Source organism: Perissodus microlepis, chromosome 18, assembly GCF_051167445.1.
Source record: "Perissodus microlepis isolate ML-2025 ecotype Zambia chromosome 18, ASM5116744v1, whole genome shotgun sequence".
NCBI lineage: Eukaryota > Metazoa > Chordata > Actinopteri > Cichliformes > Cichlidae > Perissodus > Perissodus microlepis.
In genome coordinates, this window is record NC_140478.1 from 23,307,198 (window position 1) to 23,325,849 (window position 18,652).

General features: G+C 40.8%; 1 protein-coding gene across 18 annotated transcripts in view; it reads right to left on the minus strand.

The window, feature by feature from the left end:
* Positions 1–18,652, minus strand: part of LOC146367908 (receptor-type tyrosine-protein phosphatase F) — a 163,479-nt gene that overhangs the window by 63,932 nt on the left and 80,895 nt on the right. For 11 of the 18 annotated variants that reach the window (XM_084911448.1, XM_084911456.1, XM_084911453.1 and 8 more), the window contains 3 exons: positions 6,168–6,356; positions 3,739–3,756; positions 1,477–1,587 (listed from right to left, as the gene is read on the minus strand). In XM_084911448.1, the coding sequence (XP_084767574.1) occupies positions 1,477–1,587; positions 3,739–3,756; positions 6,168–6,356 (318 nt within the window). The remainder of the gene's footprint in view (positions 1–1,476; positions 1,588–3,738; positions 3,757–6,167; positions 6,357–18,652) is intronic. The other 7 variants (XM_084911452.1, XM_084911457.1, XM_084911462.1 and 4 more) reach the window with 1 other exon arrangement.

Genomic DNA, 18,652 nt, shown 5'->3' on the forward strand with positions numbered 1-18,652 from the left:
GCTGGCGGAAAAAGTTGGTGTTAAGGCCAAAGGGTTGACAGCTACCTGGGTGGTGTTAGAGTAGCTGGGCCTGGGGGTCTTGCTGGCGCCACAGCACACAACTACTGTAATTACCTCTGAGGGGGGAAAAAAGGCAGCGTCTGCACCTGTGACAGACAAGTCCTGATTAATAGACAAGACTTACATCCCTTCCTCGCCTTTGCTGTTTGGCTGACTACCTCTCCCTGTCAAGCTTTAAGATCTAAACCTTGTGTTCAGTCGGTAAATTTGACTCCTCTCTTATCCTCGAGGAGAATTTTACCGATTCCTCTGATCCAGCGGGATGTTTCTGCTGCTGCAAAAACCGTTATCTTGGAAAAATTGGTGCTAAATATTAGTAGAGTATATCTGAGTGACAATGAAATTTGTTTAAAAGTTAATTTCCACTCCCCAAACTGGTTTGATTATGTTTTTTTGGTGTGGATTAGATGGAAAACAGTGGACACTTATTCACTTATTTTATCCCAGTGAATAAAAGGGAGACAGTGGAATCACTCATCCGTAAATGAGCCTCCATGATACACTACTGTGTGCTTTTAACAAAATTATGAAATGAGAGCCAAGCGTGTCTTTTTCTTACCATAACACTTTCACTCACTCGCTCCCTCCTCCACCAGCTTTTCTGTTCCATGTACATCAGACATGGTGGTGATATCTGCAGGGGCTGACCCGCACTACTCTCTCCCCTATACCAGCTTTTTCCAGTATGGGTGCAACGCTGCCCTCGCCTTGCATTAGTCTGCTCACAGAGACACCGCAACAAAAACAAACCCTGAAACTCCAGACTCATCCATGCCTTTAAGAGCTCTGGGTTATGCGGGGGGGAATAATGGAGCCTTTCGATACAGTCAAAATAAAAAAGAAAGGAGGCCTGGCATCAGTGCCAGCAGAGGAAATGGCTTCAATGCAGCTGTTTTCACAGAGGCTGCACCTGGTGGAGTTTGCAGCCAAACAGGAGGTTGAGGTTAGTGGGCTCATTGGTAAGGAAGGAATGGCATGGCGAGGATAATGCTGAGAGAATTGCTTAAAGGAGATACACAGGCAGAGAGAGTGGGCATAAATGTGGTAAATGAGAATTACACAACAGTTAAAGGTACTGGAAGCGTTTTTGCTCATCTTGGCTGATTGGAAGTCTCCTCCTGCTGAAGGTCAACTGAGCTAAGCTGGAAATTGCTCAATTCATTAATAAGAATTTAACAATCAATAATGAGATGTAATTTGTCCCATTTTGTCAGAGGCAACCAAGGTTGGATGAGAGGAAGGAAGCTGTCAATAAAACACACTCTGCACATTCCCACACAGCAGGGCTTAAATCATATCGTGGCTCGACGAGGCATTTAAGGCGAGGCACTTTAAAGGCTTGCGTGGTTTCTTGAGATAACGGAATGATTTTAATGATTGATTAACTCCACGATTGAGAGAGACATTTGACTTTACCTCGCACGTAGAGATTGGCAGGAGCAGAGTAACGGGTCCCGGCACTGTTCATGGCGACACATTCATATTTCCCCTGGTCCGACTCCTCGCTGTTCTCAATTTGCAGGGCTCCTGCATAGAGGATTAGCAAATTTAGCTGTCTTGACAGTTGTGGAATAGGACACATTACTTGGCATGAAACCACAGCAGATATCTGTACAGTGACTTGCTAGAAACTCTGCAGACAACTAGTTTAAGCCAGTTCATGCTCAGACACGGACACAGATCAGTCAAGAAAATACTTACGGCAACACAAGTACAGAGCAGATCTGGCAAGTTTATGACAAAAAAAATGCTCTTTCTCTTCGTTGTGTTAAAAACGGGGCTCTGGGTCAATATTCATTTGAATAACATGTCAAAAGCATCACGGTCTAATTAGGTTTTCTGCTTTGGGAAATAACTGACAAACCAAAGAGATTACATGATAAAGGATTATTCTCAGCCAAGTTATGCCAAATGGACTCAACATGTACATGCACAATCACGCTGCTGTTAGGACATTATATAAACAATGTAACTTTAATTTTAAGTTGAATGTAAATAATGACATTCTGTCAAAATACATAAATAAGCATATTTCTCCAGAAAGAAGGCTTCTTTTCGTCACTCATTGTTGAGTACACATTAAGCAGTGACCTCATTACTGACCATGTCCCACTGAAAGGAGAAGCTTCAGCTGCCAGATGGCTTAGATTAGTATTCATAATCCTGAGTAGCTCTATTTATCAAAGAGAAGACTAACATCTTGTTCCTAACAAAGCATAAAATCCCAGGAGACCGGTCTTACTTAGGTTATTCTGACACTCCGTGCCGGAGCTCTTATCTGAGAAGTTGAGAAAGAGCAACAGCACACTTACCTGACCCACCTGATTTCAAATACACTACAAACAAAGCTAATTCTCTCACAGGTATACAGTGAGTAATAAAACTATCACACCTCCAAGCAGCATGGCAGTAGGACGAACGGCGGCCAACCACCATGCAGTTTGAAAGTGACAAAGATACTCGGCATAAGATGACGTCAGGATACATTTTTCACATCATGCAGTATGAGATGAATGTAGCAAACAGGTTCACCACCAACCATGGAGGACTCGACTCCAGACAAGACCCCAAAAACAAAAGAAAAAAAGAAAAAAAAAACTGGAGTGGGACAGGGACATGTGACAATATCACCTCAGATCTCATGACAACACATCCCTCCAAGGTGTTTACTCTGCTTGCTGAGCTCATCGCTGTCTGATTCAGCACTGACATGTACCTGCATACTAATGCAGATGTCACAAATCTGTCAATCTGCCTGCTCTACCATGGGGGAAAACAGTCTGAGTACTACAGAAATGTAGAAGGTTACTGCTATCACAGTTGTCAAACTGCAACACTAAACCCCATTCAATAACCAAGCGCTGGAACACTTGTGGATTTCCTACAAGGTCATCTCACTGTTTTATAGGGTACAAACTAAGGGGCAGCGTGGCTGTCATAACATAACGCCAGCTCCTAAATAGTTAAACATCTAATTGAATATGGGTTTTATCAGGACAAAGAGACACACAGAGACTCTAAAACGTATTCAGCTTGCCCCACAATATCCACTATTGCTGTTCTTAAAGGGAAAATCATGCTTTCAGTTGGAAGATTTCCATAAAAAGGGGTTCAAACTTCCACCTTAATAATCTCAAGCAAGTATTTTGCGCCTATGCTAGTGTGTGTGCGTGTGTGTGTGTGGAGGGGGGGTGCATAGGCTGTATGTAAATGCAGCCATTTCACTTCACATTGAGTCTGCACTGAAGCGACAGGTAAATCCTCTTGTGGTGATGGTGGCCTTTAGTTGAAAATGCGACTCCTCACCCTTTTTTTTTGCTGAAAAGCCATGAGAGAGGCAGAAGCCGAGAGACGTTTGTTTCTCTGAAATAATGTTTGTGTGCGTTTCCTCACGTGTTGTTCATTCTTTACAGTATGGGAAGGGCCTTCAAAAGGCTCATTTACAAGATAACACATTGGACTTCATTTCTATTCTCATTGCATCCGGGTTGGTGATCATTTGTTTGTCAAGGAGCAGACAACATTTTGGGAAGAGATGAGGGCAGAAGTGGGTTGGCAACAACAGCACTGATGAAGTCGGTGATGTCGGTGGCGTAGGGGAGAAAACAGAGATCTGATGTGGGCGTGAGGGAATGGCGTGGATGTGATATTTTCCAACACACTTTCCATCATTCTTACCTCTAATTGGTGTACCACCTAGGTGGGAGTAATTTCGATGCAAACAAGGTTGAGAGATTAGTTAGTAATCCACTTAGTAATCCAACAGTGGCAGAAAAAAAACATGGCTTCTGACAGGCCACATATAAAAAGGTAAAACAACCTGATAAAGAGTAGAAGCCACTTAAAAGTAATGCTGTAATGCTTAATGCTGTGAGGCAAGGGTAAATTTTGGACTGGCCACTGAAAGAAAAAACTGCAGTTTTTCAGAAGGATCCCATCTCTTAAGCAAATATTTTGAAATGCTCCTACAAAAGCTACAACCACATTTACCCTTGCTTTACAGCAGGATTATAAAAAGGATGAATTTGAAGGTGATATATTAATTAAGCTTTCAGATTTAAGATGGCTCCCACTCTGCAGACAGCAGTTAGTACAAAATGGGCAAGAGCAATTAATGAAAGTCATAGACAGTAAACAGAATGGCAGATAGCAAGAAGTATTGAGATCAGAGGTATTAAACTGAAAGGAAGTTAGTATCTCTATAGAGTGAATGAATTGGATGGTGTGAAAGAGATAAAGAATAAATGTGGCTTCGCGCTCAATTGAAAAAAAATCGATCTTGTGTGATGCAATAGAAGTGGGTCTTTCTTTTCTGTTAAAGTGTGAAAGCAAATTAATGCACTTTTTTCCCGCTATTGCAAAATTGGCCTCATTTCAGGTCACAGGCAGTAATGTAAATCCTGATAGAGCAGCAGATGTCAAGAACAGGCTAGCAAATAAAAAGGATTGTTAGTCCGAGGGCATTACACATCAGCACATTTTCAGGCACTTTCAATATACGCAAGGAAGAAAACTAATTAAAACGTTTGCTCTTAGAAGTAGAATTTTTTTTAAAAAAGGTTTGTGCACAATTTAAACGTTGCACTAAAATGTTATCAAACAATTAAGGAGTTTTGTTAGTATCTAATTTGTAGGCATTCGTATTTAATTTGGGTTATTTTGATGCAGCGCGGCCAAGAGCCAGCGTGGGTAAGTGAACATGCATGAGTGCCCCGGCTTCTGCTGTGCAGCTCTAATGCCAGTCTTTTTCTGGAGTAGCTCTCATATTTAATCCCTGGGTCTCAGACCTACAGCCAGGCCTCATGGCTCATAACCTGCTTTTAGACATGCGCTCCCTTTCTATTAATGCAGTGGTTTATGAACATATAGGCTTCTATATGAATGGATGTCCTGTCCTGGCGCAGTGTGTAAGTCTGAGCTGCATGCGGGAGATTACAGCCTGCACTTGAGGGGCAGGGACATCTCTCTCATGTTACTGTGCTAACTAAATCTCCAAAAGTGCAATTATACTTAAGTAGGCTCTATGTTGACTAAGTAACAAGTCTTATGTACGTGCGGAAAATACTGGGGCTCTTTTGTTGTTCTTGTGAGGAGGGACATACTATATGTCTGGATGACAGACAGATACTTTTAGTAGAGAGGTGATTGTACAGGTCACCTGGTTGGACGCAACCTATCTCGGTTCGACTCAGACTGCAATCACTCTCAAACAGGCTGGAGAGGATTTGCAATTAATCACCATCTAATCTATAAATGCAGGCAGATTGCCAACATGCTGCAATCAGTCATAGTCAGTCTGCACTGATGAGTGCAACTCGTCTGTTCCATCAAATAATGAAACTTCAAATTGAGCTAAGTTTTACAGCAAAAAGCATGTCTTACTTTCTGATGTGTGTGCAATAGCTGCCACTAAGAGCGTTTATTTATTATTTATTTTAAAGGTAGAGAGATTGTGAGTTGATTGCACAGTGATTTTGGTCTAAAACTACTGTTTTCCTGGTTTAAATGTAGCCCTAATGAAGGCATCTAGTATGCAGATTGGTGCAAAACCTTTGCCATCGGGCCCAGGCCAGGGAACATGTCTTCAGTGATTAACAGAGCAACTACAGTGAGTGAAGAGCATTCACAAAGTCAAATCCTAGAAAATGCACCACTGGTTGGCTGTACTGTGACCCAGCTGCATGTTTAACAAATAATTAAGGAATGTTTAATGTGATGAAAATAATTTTTCTGTATTTTAAAAGGTTACAGGAGCATTCATCGCTGTCGAGCATCCCAGATTAAGACGAGAACACCATTCCAACTCCTGAGGTACTTTCAAAGTGACTGCTGTGCTGTTGCGAGGAATAAAATTCTGTAAGAACTCAGCCAAGTAATCAAGGTGACAATGACAAGTTCAATAACTTTCATGTCCTTTGTGATGAAAGTGAATACATGAAATCATATCAGAACAAAGGCTGTTTGGGGTTTTTGTTTGTATTTTTCAGAATCTCCTCATGTCTAACATGATTTATGTGTGTTGGTATGCAGAGCTGCCATTGCTACATTATCACTATGCCATAAAGTTAAACTTTGAAGGTAATAAATCAGATCAAATAAAACCGTACCTGAGCGAAGTTGTTTGATGCGGCCATTACTGCTGCTGATATCCACAGGAAGCATGTCCTTGAACCATGAGATCTCTGGGTCTGGGTTTCCACTGGCAGCACACAACATTGTGGCAGTTCTGGTCTTTTCGACCACCTTTAGCTGGGGGCCCATATCGATGGTGGGAAAGCCATGAGGAACCTGGTTCTCTGAAAATGAGCAAAAAGGCAGATTTTAATTTTAGACACTAGACAGAGAAAAAAGATGTTGAGAAAAATATTCGGAGAAAATATATTTCTAGCTGTTGCAAGAGGAGTTGAGTGCAACAAAGCTGTTGAGCTGGCAAGGCCAGAGAAGAGGTTGAAATCGAGCAAATAAATTTCAGGTGCTGCAGGCCTCAGAGTAATCAGACTACACGCACACAAAAAAACATTGTGCAAGAGCAGGCGATACTACTGGGTAACACTAGATCTGGTACTGATTTGGATTAGGTTGGAAATAAGAATGCTGTTTGCGACTGATTATCATGGCGACTTATTACCCAAAACAAGGAGTCTGAGGTTTAGACAGAAGGAAGATAACTGCAATCTGCCTCTGGGTACCCATGCATAGATGAGCTACCTTAGGCTTTGCAAACTAAACAAACCCATTTGAATAATCCAACTCATCATAATGGATGTAAGAGCATGACAACAAGTAAAATATAATCCCTAAACCAAAATTTGGGATCCACAAAAAAAGGCTTTTTTTCCCCAGTATATAGCAGCAGTCTTGACACATGGGATTCAAATGTCATTAGAGTAGTGAGGGGGTGGGGGATGGAGCCTATCTGCGCTACCATAGGGCGAGAGGCGGTGTACACCCTGGACAGGTCACCAATCAGATGCAGGGCTAACACATGGACAACTTTTCACACTCACATTCACACGTCTACCACTGCTAATTAAAACTTGCAGTATGCATATGTGGCATTCTAGTCATGTGAGTCAATAGCCATTTTTTCCCCTAGCAACCACTTGTTCGCCATCGCAGTCTTTAATAAAAAATGTGTTCTAGCTCAGATGCTTTCAACCTCATAATAAATCCAAATTTAACCTCAGGACAGCAACAGTCAAGAAGGAACATGATAGCCCTTGAGAGATCTTATTATCAGCTTGCACTTGAACCGGTAATTTAGTTTATCTGTCTCCCCATATGTAAATGTGTCATGGGGCCATAGTGTTGAGTTGAAGTAAGTGCTAATGACTGTAACTTACCTTTGGTTCACCATGAAAAGATTTTAAACTGCAGGCTGTGTAACAATAAGCAAAAAGGCTGCTTTATGGGGAAAAAAACATTAATACAAGAAGCTGGGAAATATATTGTCCGGACAGGAACCTCAGCTCATGTACTCATTCTCTCTGCAATTATCTGTGCACATGGTCATTCCAGCTCACCTCGGGTTAGAGGCAGGTGAACCCTCTGCACAAGGTCGTGCTGACTGAATATTTTACAACACCTGTGGATTTTTTTTGTTGTTGTTTTATTTTAAAGAATGACAGAAAATCTCAAGGCTGTCCATCATTCTAACAGATCAGAACACAGACAGTGGCTTGACTGTAACATTGAATAATTCACTTGTAACACTACACACAGTGCTGGCAGCGTTGGCGGCTTGTCTCTTTCATAAAATTACAATAAACACGCACTGCAGAAACCTCCATGAAGATTTCTTGGCAGCTCCTTCTGCATGAGGTTTACCTCCTTGTGCAGAAGAAGCTGTAAAGTCAATGAAGTCCCACATTCAGAGACTTCTGACTGTAAAACTGACTTAAATGACTCGGGAAATTTCAGGAGGAGGGTTCAGCCTTCAGGATAAAATACAAGTTGGAAAACAAAAACTTGTGTGTCAAGGATAGAGACTTAAAGTGAAAAAAAAGATTGCTTCTTTAACAACCAACATTCATGAGTTTCATTATGCCCAAGGAAGCAGCCAGATTATGTCCACTTAGCTCATAATTTGTCTGTGTAGGTACGATAAATCCACTCATCTGTTTCTCGCGATGGTGATACTTTTTTGTGTATTAGTAATTGTGACTGAGTCATTCTTAACAACATGATGCCATTAAATATCTCTCATGATCACTAATCCAGGGTGACCCAGCCTTGGATAAGTGGAAGAAAATGGATAGATGGATAAAAATCACATTATTGTGGATTTGTCTATGACCCTGTAACTCAAAAAGACAGGAAATGAGAACGTTTTAATGGAAAAAACAGAATGATCTGCTACAAAATCATTAGATCCAGGGTGTCTGGGATAAACATATTTAATCCTTAACCACTGGAATAGTCACATATGTAAGACTGTGACAGTAAATACATACACGCATCAATAAAAAAGCCTGACTTCTTTCCAAACTTGTGATTAACGGCTCATCAAAGAAAAACACATTTTATTTAGATCCTCTAAGGACTATTTATCACTGATCAAATGCAAGGATTTGTATGAGAAATGATGCCACAAACAAAATAAAAGCCATTTTTAATACATAGAACCCGTGAAACCCCATTAAGTAGGCTGCATAAGCCCCTACTTGCCTTGTCTGAGTCAAAAATCCATATGTAAACCTATATGACGAGCATTAACAGGACCACAGGTTGTTTTTTTTAATCTATTCCCGAGCAGAGCAGTTGTTCCTTCTTTCACCCTTGTTTTTGGCCTGTAGCCCAAATTGTCTCATATTCAGATGTAGTTGACAGATCTCTGCAAGGCCTCTTATCGTTGTGGCAAGGCTTACTTCCTGTCTAACGATTTAGAATCAGTTTTCAGACATCCCAACGGAAACCTCTACAAAAGAGGATACCTCTATGAAACACACAAATACAGCACAATGAAATACCACTGCACCGTTTGTCACTGTATGAATAATGGTAAGAGTATTGTTGTGCCCCGTGTTCCTTTGTGGTTTGTTCTCACTAACCTTCAAAGAGAAAGAAAAGGAGCCAAAGACAGGAAGTGAAACCGAAAAATGCCTGGTAGAAAAAAGAACCCCTACATAATATTGAAGCTGCAGTAATTTTTGATATAAGGAATCCATTCAGTAGAGTTAAAAGTTGATAACTAACCCCAACCCCCACTACTCAGAGAAAACCACTAATTAAGTTAAATGTGCAGGACTCTGAACTCCTGTCTGACCTTAGAATACGTTCATAATGGATCATCTGAGAGGAAATCCCTTTGTGCCTGCTCCCGTGGGTGCACTCACTATCCAGTAGGTGTGGATTGTGGTGGTTGTGTTCAGGACAGCAGGTTGTACTTAAGGACTACATTAGAGGCAATGCTTGGGCAGTGATGGAGCAACACTTTTCCACAATGAATTTTCTCAAAAGTCTGGACCCTCGTAAAACATTTCATAGATTTAATGGAATTGAATAACACCGTCGGTTGGTTGCTAACAATTAATCATTACACACAATCACACAAGGTGGAATACGTCCAAAAAATAAAATAAAAAACAGAAGAAAAAAAATCAATATGCGGCCTGTCCATCATCCACCCCTGATTTCCAGTGTTCATGAATCATGCAGTGCCAGCTGTTTGTGCATGTAGCACATGCTCAGACCCCCTGGTGTCACTCAGCCTCAGCCAGAAAATTGTGGCTTCTCTCTACACATTGAAAACCAACTGATTCGCTGAGACATGACACTGCAGTTACATTTAATATAATTTTCTAAGAATCTTTAAATTTGATGCATTTCTTTGACATATTTCTTAAAAGACATTCATACAGCCACATTAAAGTGGCTGCCTGACTTGGAGGAAATTTATCTCTGTTATTATACACACATAACTACAGAACTATGCCTTTCACATGAGAAACTGGCATAATAAATGACAGTGCCCACCCACCCAACTCTGTGGAATTGCTGCCTATAGAATATTTATGATTAACACTATTGGCAAACGTTACTGGACTGTGAAAAATAAACACCATTGGCAAAACTGGTCGAAAGATCCCAAAGGAGTTCTTACATGATTCAGCGACTCTGTCGTTTCAGGAAGCACAAACGGGGAATAATTTTAAAAGCTTCTGCAAAGCCTAAAGATTAATGTGTCTCTGATTTATGCTTAATGTTTGCATTGCAAGGGAAAGTGCACTGATGTGGAAATTTCTACATGGTAAACTATTAAATGCTACACCGTTCAGAGTGCACATATAGAATATGCTTTAAATATGAAGCACCGCTCCGCTTTTGTGTTGCTTCCGTAATGTGTCCTAAATGGGAGCGGGAAATATCCCAGGTTAGTTAGAAGACAGTAACACGGCTCTTCTTAATGACCAACCAAAGCAGGTTTTTCTTGCTACATAAATTGTGCTCATAGGAGCACGAAGGACAACTGAATGGTTTTAAAAGCAACATCAATAAAGGTGATGCAAAATTCTAAGCCACATGTGCAACGTTTTTCCTAAGAAAGGAGGCAAAACATCTGATCTCTTTTGATAAATTTAAACTGCATGTCCCATATGTTTTTGGACTATTGGACAAAAACTGATGACTGTCTTTCCTTTTAACTTCTGCAGGAGCACAAGCTTAAGATCACAGAGAATTGATTATTTAAAAAAAAAAAAATTCACTATCATTTATGCATAGTACATCTGCGTAAGAATAAATATCAAAAGACTTTAAAGCACAGTTAAGCTGATTAAAGTTGTTCGTTGTAAAATCCCCATAACTTTAGAAAATGCCTTGTAAAAGCTAATAACAGCTAGTTATTTCAACTTACTTTAAACATAATGCTCACTCTGAAAAGGTGAAATTTCTCCAGCGGCTCTAAAAGCATTCAGCCTACCTACATTTTACATAAAAAGCTGGCTATGTCCTTGCCTTTTGGCAAAAAGGAATAATTGAAACTCCTTTCTATGCGCTCATCAAAGATCATATCGAGCTATTGGATAAGATTTGAGCCCTGTCTGTCTATTTCTATTATTGCAACTCCTGAAGCTGGCCTTGTCTGCCAACTTGTCATCCCGAGAAGACAAAGACATGCCTTTGTTCAGTCCTCTTTAATTTGGAGGAAAAAGAAAAGAGATGGGGAAATTTGGAGAGAAGCCAATGAAACAGTGCAGTCGTTGCAGGTTGATGTTTGTAAAGATAGAGGGAATTTTTAATAAAAAGCCTCTCTTATGCCGAAGTGTTATTCCTCAAGAAAAGCTCGATTCTCTTGTCTAGTCTATGCAAGAAAATATGAGCAAGGCAAAAATCCTGTGATAATGTCATACAGGCGTTCAGTACTGCAGCAAAAAAAAATTAAAGTAAAAAAAAGAATACTAAGATCATGAGCTCCACTTGTAAGGAGATTAATGTGTTCTACTTTTTTAATCTAACTACTGCATTGGTAATTTATTCAGTTTGCATGCAGACTTAACAATCTGCAATCACGCATGCTGGGTACAAACCTTTATTCTACCACTGATCTAATATTGTGAGCTTTAAAACCGGTGGTATTTACTGGAACTTTTGTTTCACTTGCAAAGTGTTTCTGTGACAGAGTTAACAACAAAAACCAGTAGAAACGCCCTGGATTTGCAATGAGTAAGGCCAGAGGCGGTGTCAGGCGGGCACAAGATGCAAATCTAGGTACGCGTGAACAGGTTCTTCCATGTTGTGATAATAAATAGGACCATTGTTCTCTCAACAGCAGTTTATCACGCACAGAGTCATACTGCAATGTGAGCAGCTTAGCGGATGAACATAGTCCGCAGTGGTTATCGCAGCGCAGTAAAAAACTGAATGGGCAGAAGGGGAACACTTAATGTGGTTTTGTGATCGTACTGCTCAATTAGAATAGCAGTGGGAGCTTTGATTATACACAAAAGGCAAGGAGAAACACTGGAAAAATAATTTATTAAGAGAAGAGGCACTGCTACTATGTTAATTAGTCAAATTAAGAAAACTGTAATCATAAACCCTTGTGTCGAGGAGGAATGCCTCTGCGACAACCATAGGCAGGTGAAGTAAGATTTAGACGAGAGATGAGGAGAAAAAAAACTCAAAAGGGACTGGGGAAAGGAGGAGAAGAGGAGGGAGCAGGGGAGGGTTGCATGCCAACCTCCTGCCAGCTCCAATTACCAGTGCGAGTGGAGCGTGGCAGCTAGGGCGATGGGTCTAATCAGAGCCCTGCTGAAAGAGACCCATCCCTGTCCTCTTGTCCCACTGGGAGGCTGCTGGAGCTCAATCCCGCACTAACGTCAGCCAGCGTTTTTCCCACAACCAAAACATACTAATCTCAATGGGGGAAAACACTCCAGACACCCCACTTCCTTTGTAAGAGGGGAGCCCTGATATAGTGGCACAAGATACAAGACTTGAATGCCTGCCTCATTTCCATCTCTGTACGCCCTGGTATCTTCCTCCGTACAGCGCTAAGGACACGATGGTGGAGCTGCTATTAATATTTTGAAGATTACATAAGAGAGAGGCCCGTTTGGAAAGAATATACAGTTATGAAAAACGTGATTGGGGATTACGTCAGCGTGCAGTGTATGAATAGTTAATCAAGTTCAGCGTAATTGTTCGTCTTAAGAAAGTAAGGTTAAAAAGTGCGCCTTTCCAAAGGTGCCCGTCTCGTCTCAAAAAAGAAATCTAAGGCTTTATGATCTCCACATGTGCCTGTTTGCCAAGTGATGGATGACAACAATTAAAGGTGATGTCTGCTTTGATAGTGTGAACCAAAAGACCACAGTGGCAGCCACACAGCCACTTGCCTCATGAAATATTACTGCTCTAAAATCTACCCTTTCTGAGCATACATCACTGCTCTGCCTTTACAGAGAACACAAAGGCCATTTTAGCTTTTTCATTTTCAGTGTTGAAATTTGTAGCTTTTAACACTTAAGTGACGGCTAAATGTCTGACAAAGGAATCTATTTTAATATATTATTTGTTTGACATGAGCACTAGAACCATTATCATCTCAATGTTTCCACTTCTTTTCTTAATTGTTCACCTTTCTGGCAGCCCAACCTGTGGGTGAAACTAAATATAGTGCGGAGACTGTTGTCGATGTCTCAACTAGTCTTGAGTCAATTTGGCACCGAAAGGCAGATGAGCAGTCGGAGGAAACAAAGCACATGGCCTCCAGCTGTTTTCGGCCAAGAACATCAACAGACACGAGACAGACATTTGCATCTGCCTCAGACATGGAAGTGTGAGAGAGGTGTCAGCGCCAGCAGAAGGTACAAACAGAAAGCCAAACAAGCACAAGTTCAGCCGAAAGAGCTTTGTGGGTAGCAGGATGCAGATAACGTTTTTAAGTCCACCGTGAAAACATAAAACTGCAAACGTAATGGCGGTCACACACTCTGCTGGAAAGTAGTAATGGGCAGAAATCTGGAGATAGCAGCATTTTAAGTTTACAGTAAAACACACTCCCACAGCTGTTGCTTATTAACATCGCCTGCTGTTTAGTAGACTTTGACCTTGTATGTGATAGGAATGGGAGTGTGAAATATGGTGACAAACAGGCAGTGACTAATTTGTAGCTACTCTTGTTCTTTTGACTTGCAAAATGACACAACGTCAGGGTACAGGTTTTTCTCACATGTTGTGCCACGAAGGGCATGTGAGCAGGCCTTTCCTGCTCTTCAGAGGAATACTAGCTGGCAGAGCTCCCACTATAGAGGTCTCCTCGGTAGGGATGGTACGGCACACCCCAACATCAAAGGAGGCCATTGATGAAATACTGTTGTAATGACATGAAAATGGTGAAAATCTCAATGGAACAGAATGGAAAAAAAACAAAACAAAGAAAACACGATGCAAAGTACAACCAAACAAATTTTTTTTTACAGATGGATGATGTGACTAGTGACGCTGTGGTTCATTACATGACAACTGGATTTGCTACTGTAGTTGTACTCTGAGGGGTGGGAAATCCATACAAAGTGCACTGAAATATCCATTGAAATCTACATGTTGTCAAGCCAGTTGGCTCCAGTAAGCTATCTCTTACACGAGGTGTTATGGCAGTTGCTATGGAGATAGCAGCGCATCAAACAAACAATCCCTTAGGACATGTGAGCTGCATGACACACCTGCATTCAACGGACCATCACAAAAATACAGCCATAACAAAAACACCGCATGCATGGTTGCTAATGCACGCTAATGCACGCTAATGCACTACATGCTAGTAGTAGTACATCACTGCGCAGTTATTCTCTTGTTTATCCAACTGTACTCGAAGTAAAGAGACTGTAATGCATGCCATGACCTTTGAAATAATACACTTTTTTGTCTGGCTGAGCAGAACATTTGGCCTTACTTCCTCGCCTACAGGCAGATAATCAATAACAGTCATCTAATTCCCCCCAAACTCCTTCCACTCCTTCCTTCCCTCCCTCTCTTCTTATCATCTCTCTCTCCACTTCCCTATTTATCTCTACTTCTCCCTCTTTCTCCTATCTGATATCATACTTCCACTGTCGTCAGTATGATCTACGGCCCTGCCAGATGCCCCGTGCCTGTTATTTATGCTGCGGCGCACCAGTTAGTACATCACCCTGGCCTCTGACCCATTACTGCAACCCAAGGGTGGTCTTCTGATTTCAAATGGTTATGCTGACCGAGTCACCTTCTGGGACAAGCACTGCTGCACAGAATCACATCCTCCATTAACTGTGCTATACGAGTAGCACAGCTGTAGGCTTTCATTTTGATATTACAGCTCCTCTTGCCTTGTGGTCCTACTAACAGGAGTTTGATTGAAGACCCTTGAGATTATGGTATTACAGACTACACGGTTTGTGGTTTACTACTTATTTTAATGTAACTGCCTCTAAGATGGAAAAACCTGAGGGCTCGTGGTAAATGTCTGCAGTAATGCGATGCGGCTAATAAGACAGGCTATTCCTCCAGGTGTCACGGGAAAGAAAAACAAGGACAGGATCAAAAATCAGAAAGCGTGACGGTTAATGAAATCGCTGCGCAAAAAGAAGCAGTGCAGCGGTTCGCAAATAAATGAATTAATTGATCCTCTCCACTCCTCAAATTAATCATCGGCAGAGCTTTATTGTGGCATGTTTAGTGTAATTATCGCAGATAGGAATGGCTTTTATGAGTTCTGAGAAAGGCAGTGGATGTAGTGGAATGTGGCAGGTTCTGTTAATTAAATCCTCACTGACTGGGCTCCTGTGACAGACTTTACTTATTCTCTCACTCAGAGATAATGAATAATACACAGAGTCTGTGAGTCAATGTCGACAGCTTCAACATTGATTATGTAGAGGTTTGCAGAAGTGCTCAAAAATGAGGTGCCACTATAGTTCACCTGGTTGAGCAGGCAACCCATATGCCGTAAGCCTCAGTTCGAGTCCGATACCATCTGTGCGTCATTCTCCTCCACCCTCTCCTTGCTTTCCTGTCAGTTCTCTACATCATCCAGTCTCATAAACGTTAAAAGGGCAAAAATGTATTTTTTAAAGCGCTTAAAAACATCACACTGCGGCACAACCCGTTAACCGTTAACCACAGCAGATGAAAAACTGCAGTAATTTTAATCGTCAACAGCAGAGAAGAACCAAGACAAACATGACCTTCCGCTGCAAACGGTTTGACAGCTGGTAACAGTTCTGCAGATGCCCAGTTTTCCTGAAGATAGCAGCGTTTTAAAGCCAATTAGATTCACACATTTTCATGGCTAGACCATTCCTTGTAGCTGGTTTAAACACCAGCCTCAACACCATCAGGAAATACCAAGTCAACGATAAGGTAAAAACATAAGTTTACCTCAGGAATCATTAAATAACATGTTAAGCTTTTCTTATTACTTGCCGTGAACATGCCCTAACACTGAGTGCTACAGCAGGCACACCTATAACTGCGCACGCATGTTCAGTGATCCGTTTCTTGCAAAACAGGTTAAAAATATAGACAGAGATGTAATGTATGCAAAACCAATGGAGCCTTTGACAGCGGCAAGCAGACCAATAAACTACAACCTTGAAAAACACAGCTTGGAAGCATAGAGGGAAATGGGACTATGCCAAAATGGGACTATTCCTCTTAAACATGGGGAAAACGTGGAGCTTAAAGCCAGCCTATAAGGCTGATAGTGAGTCAAGCCCTTCGCCTCTGCCTTGTGTGGCCCAGTGGATAAGCCAAGAGGGCTCGGTGTGTAAATGTGTGAGGAAAAGGGGTCAGGGTGAAAGGACTCCCATTAGCCAGCTCATTGAGTCTAGGTACTAGACCCCCTGACAAGCAGTCAGCCCATCCATCCATAGCCAGTCAGGGCCTGGGGAGATGTTGACTCATTGGCTTACAGAGCTACACGGTGGGCTTGGCTCTTGGTACAGAGACCCAGGATGCCGTTAGTAAGTTAAAGGAAAGAAAAATATCAGGTTAGTCTTTAAACATTTTTTTGTAACTTTTTTGTTGGACTGTATTGTTTCATTGTTATTTCGACAGAGAATACAGAAACACACATTAGCACAAAATGCAGTTTCTTGCAAAAGAAACAAAAAAGTTACATCACATTTTCTTTAAATTATGTTTCTTTAAAATTATTTTTAAGGTACACTGTAGTAAATAAATAAGAAGGCAAAACATTTAGACCCACCGCTGAAAATGGATGTACTTCAACGCAACACTCCCAACAATTGTGGGCTAAAATAGACCATAAAAGTAAATCAATTTTCAAGGTTTTTATATTAGATTGTTACTTGCTTTCCATTCTAGAAGGATTTTCCTTTTTTTCCCCTGGTGTCTGTTTGTTGTCTAATCATTGGTTTTGCATGACTCACAGACAGACAAAGACAGACACAAGCAGCTTTCACTGTCACCAACATCAAAGCGTTTGGATGACACCATTTATACTAAACCAATCAACAAAATATACAATTATGAAGTAGGAATTGTTATATGAAATATTTGTTAGAAATCGAAGAAATCAAAAGCAATTCTGCTCCAAGGTCGACACAATGTCAATAAACCACATGTAATCATTTGGGCCTATATCTAATTTACAATTTATAGAGCTACGCTTTCTCCCTGACAAGGAGAAGATATTAAATACAGCAGAGATCATGATTAACTTTATAAGAAAAAACCAACACAGAATGCCAACAAGCCTGGCTGAGATTTTGAACTTTTGCCAAGCATAAAACACTTTTTTTACTAAAGCACAAAGATCAGCATAAAGCAATGAGTAAATTGATTTGATGCAAAATTACGTTATAGGTGTTTGCAGGGCTCAGAGCTCTTGGGTATAAGCACCTATTAACTTGAATTTGACCCTTCAAATATCAATTTGATACAGGGGCACATTTGTGAGTGACAGTTTTCATCAACCTGTGTTTATATTCAGAGAGACTCCCTATATTTCTAGATAAATGTTAGTCTCACATTTTTGATGTGTGACTTTTTCTCCCTACATTTTTTTTTAAACTGGTTTAGCTTGAGATATGACACTACAATAAAAACTAAAAAATGCTTATACTTACATTCTAGTAATCCAGTAAAGGAAGCAGGCTGAATGTATGCATCGAGGTGGGAAATTACTCAATTCACTAAGGCTGTGGTCCCACGAACAAATTTTCAGTAAAGTCTGTAATTGAATGATAAAGGCCAGCTGCAGCTGTTTGTGGCAGATATTTAATAACAGATGACAATTCACAGATATCCCTGTCTGTTCTTGACAATACCCAGACGTAAACGGATGTTCATGTCTTGTCACATCTCCAATATCTTCTGAAATCCAGGGGAAAATGTCCAGATGAGAAGTGCAATCCGTCCTGACAATCACGAAAGGCCATAACTTCATGTTTAATACAGTGACAGATTACAGCTGTGGTCTCATGGCAGCAGCCAGATGCAACAAAGTTTCAATGTACAAGCTATGACACAAGAAAACAGAGTACTATGGAACCCAGTGTGGCAGCAGTGGAACAAATACTGGGAAATTAATGATATTTTATGACTTTTGTTTCCAGTCTGGTGTATATACACATATCATACTATGAGATGGTCCTGTTTTTTTTCTCAGTGTCATCTCTAGAGTAGTATTTATTGCAGGGCAGTGTTATGATTACCGTGTCCACCTTATATAGTTATCTACACAAGAGACAACAAAAATCATTATATCGGTCATTCCGGCTTTAAGCCAAGAGAAACAGCGCTTTGATGCCTGCATTTGTTTAGCCAATTTCTTTTTCCTGCTTTCTTGAGCTTAGAAGTTGAGCAAATGTGTTCTTTGGGAGAAACTGCAAAGCTCACATGTACTGAAACACGCTTTGAAATGAGATAAATTCATCCATCATTAGCCCTTTCTTAACATCTTTCACAATGTCAAAGTTTTTTAGCTGCGCACTTGAAGTTGTGAAGTAAATTAGAGAAATGTAAATTTGCTCTACAGTCATTAGGCCAGTCTACAGCTGTGTTTTGGGGGTTTCATACAAATTGATATGCTTTCTATGCTGAAGAAAGTGGTGGGAAGCAGACAAAAGCTGTAATGAAGCAGGTAACT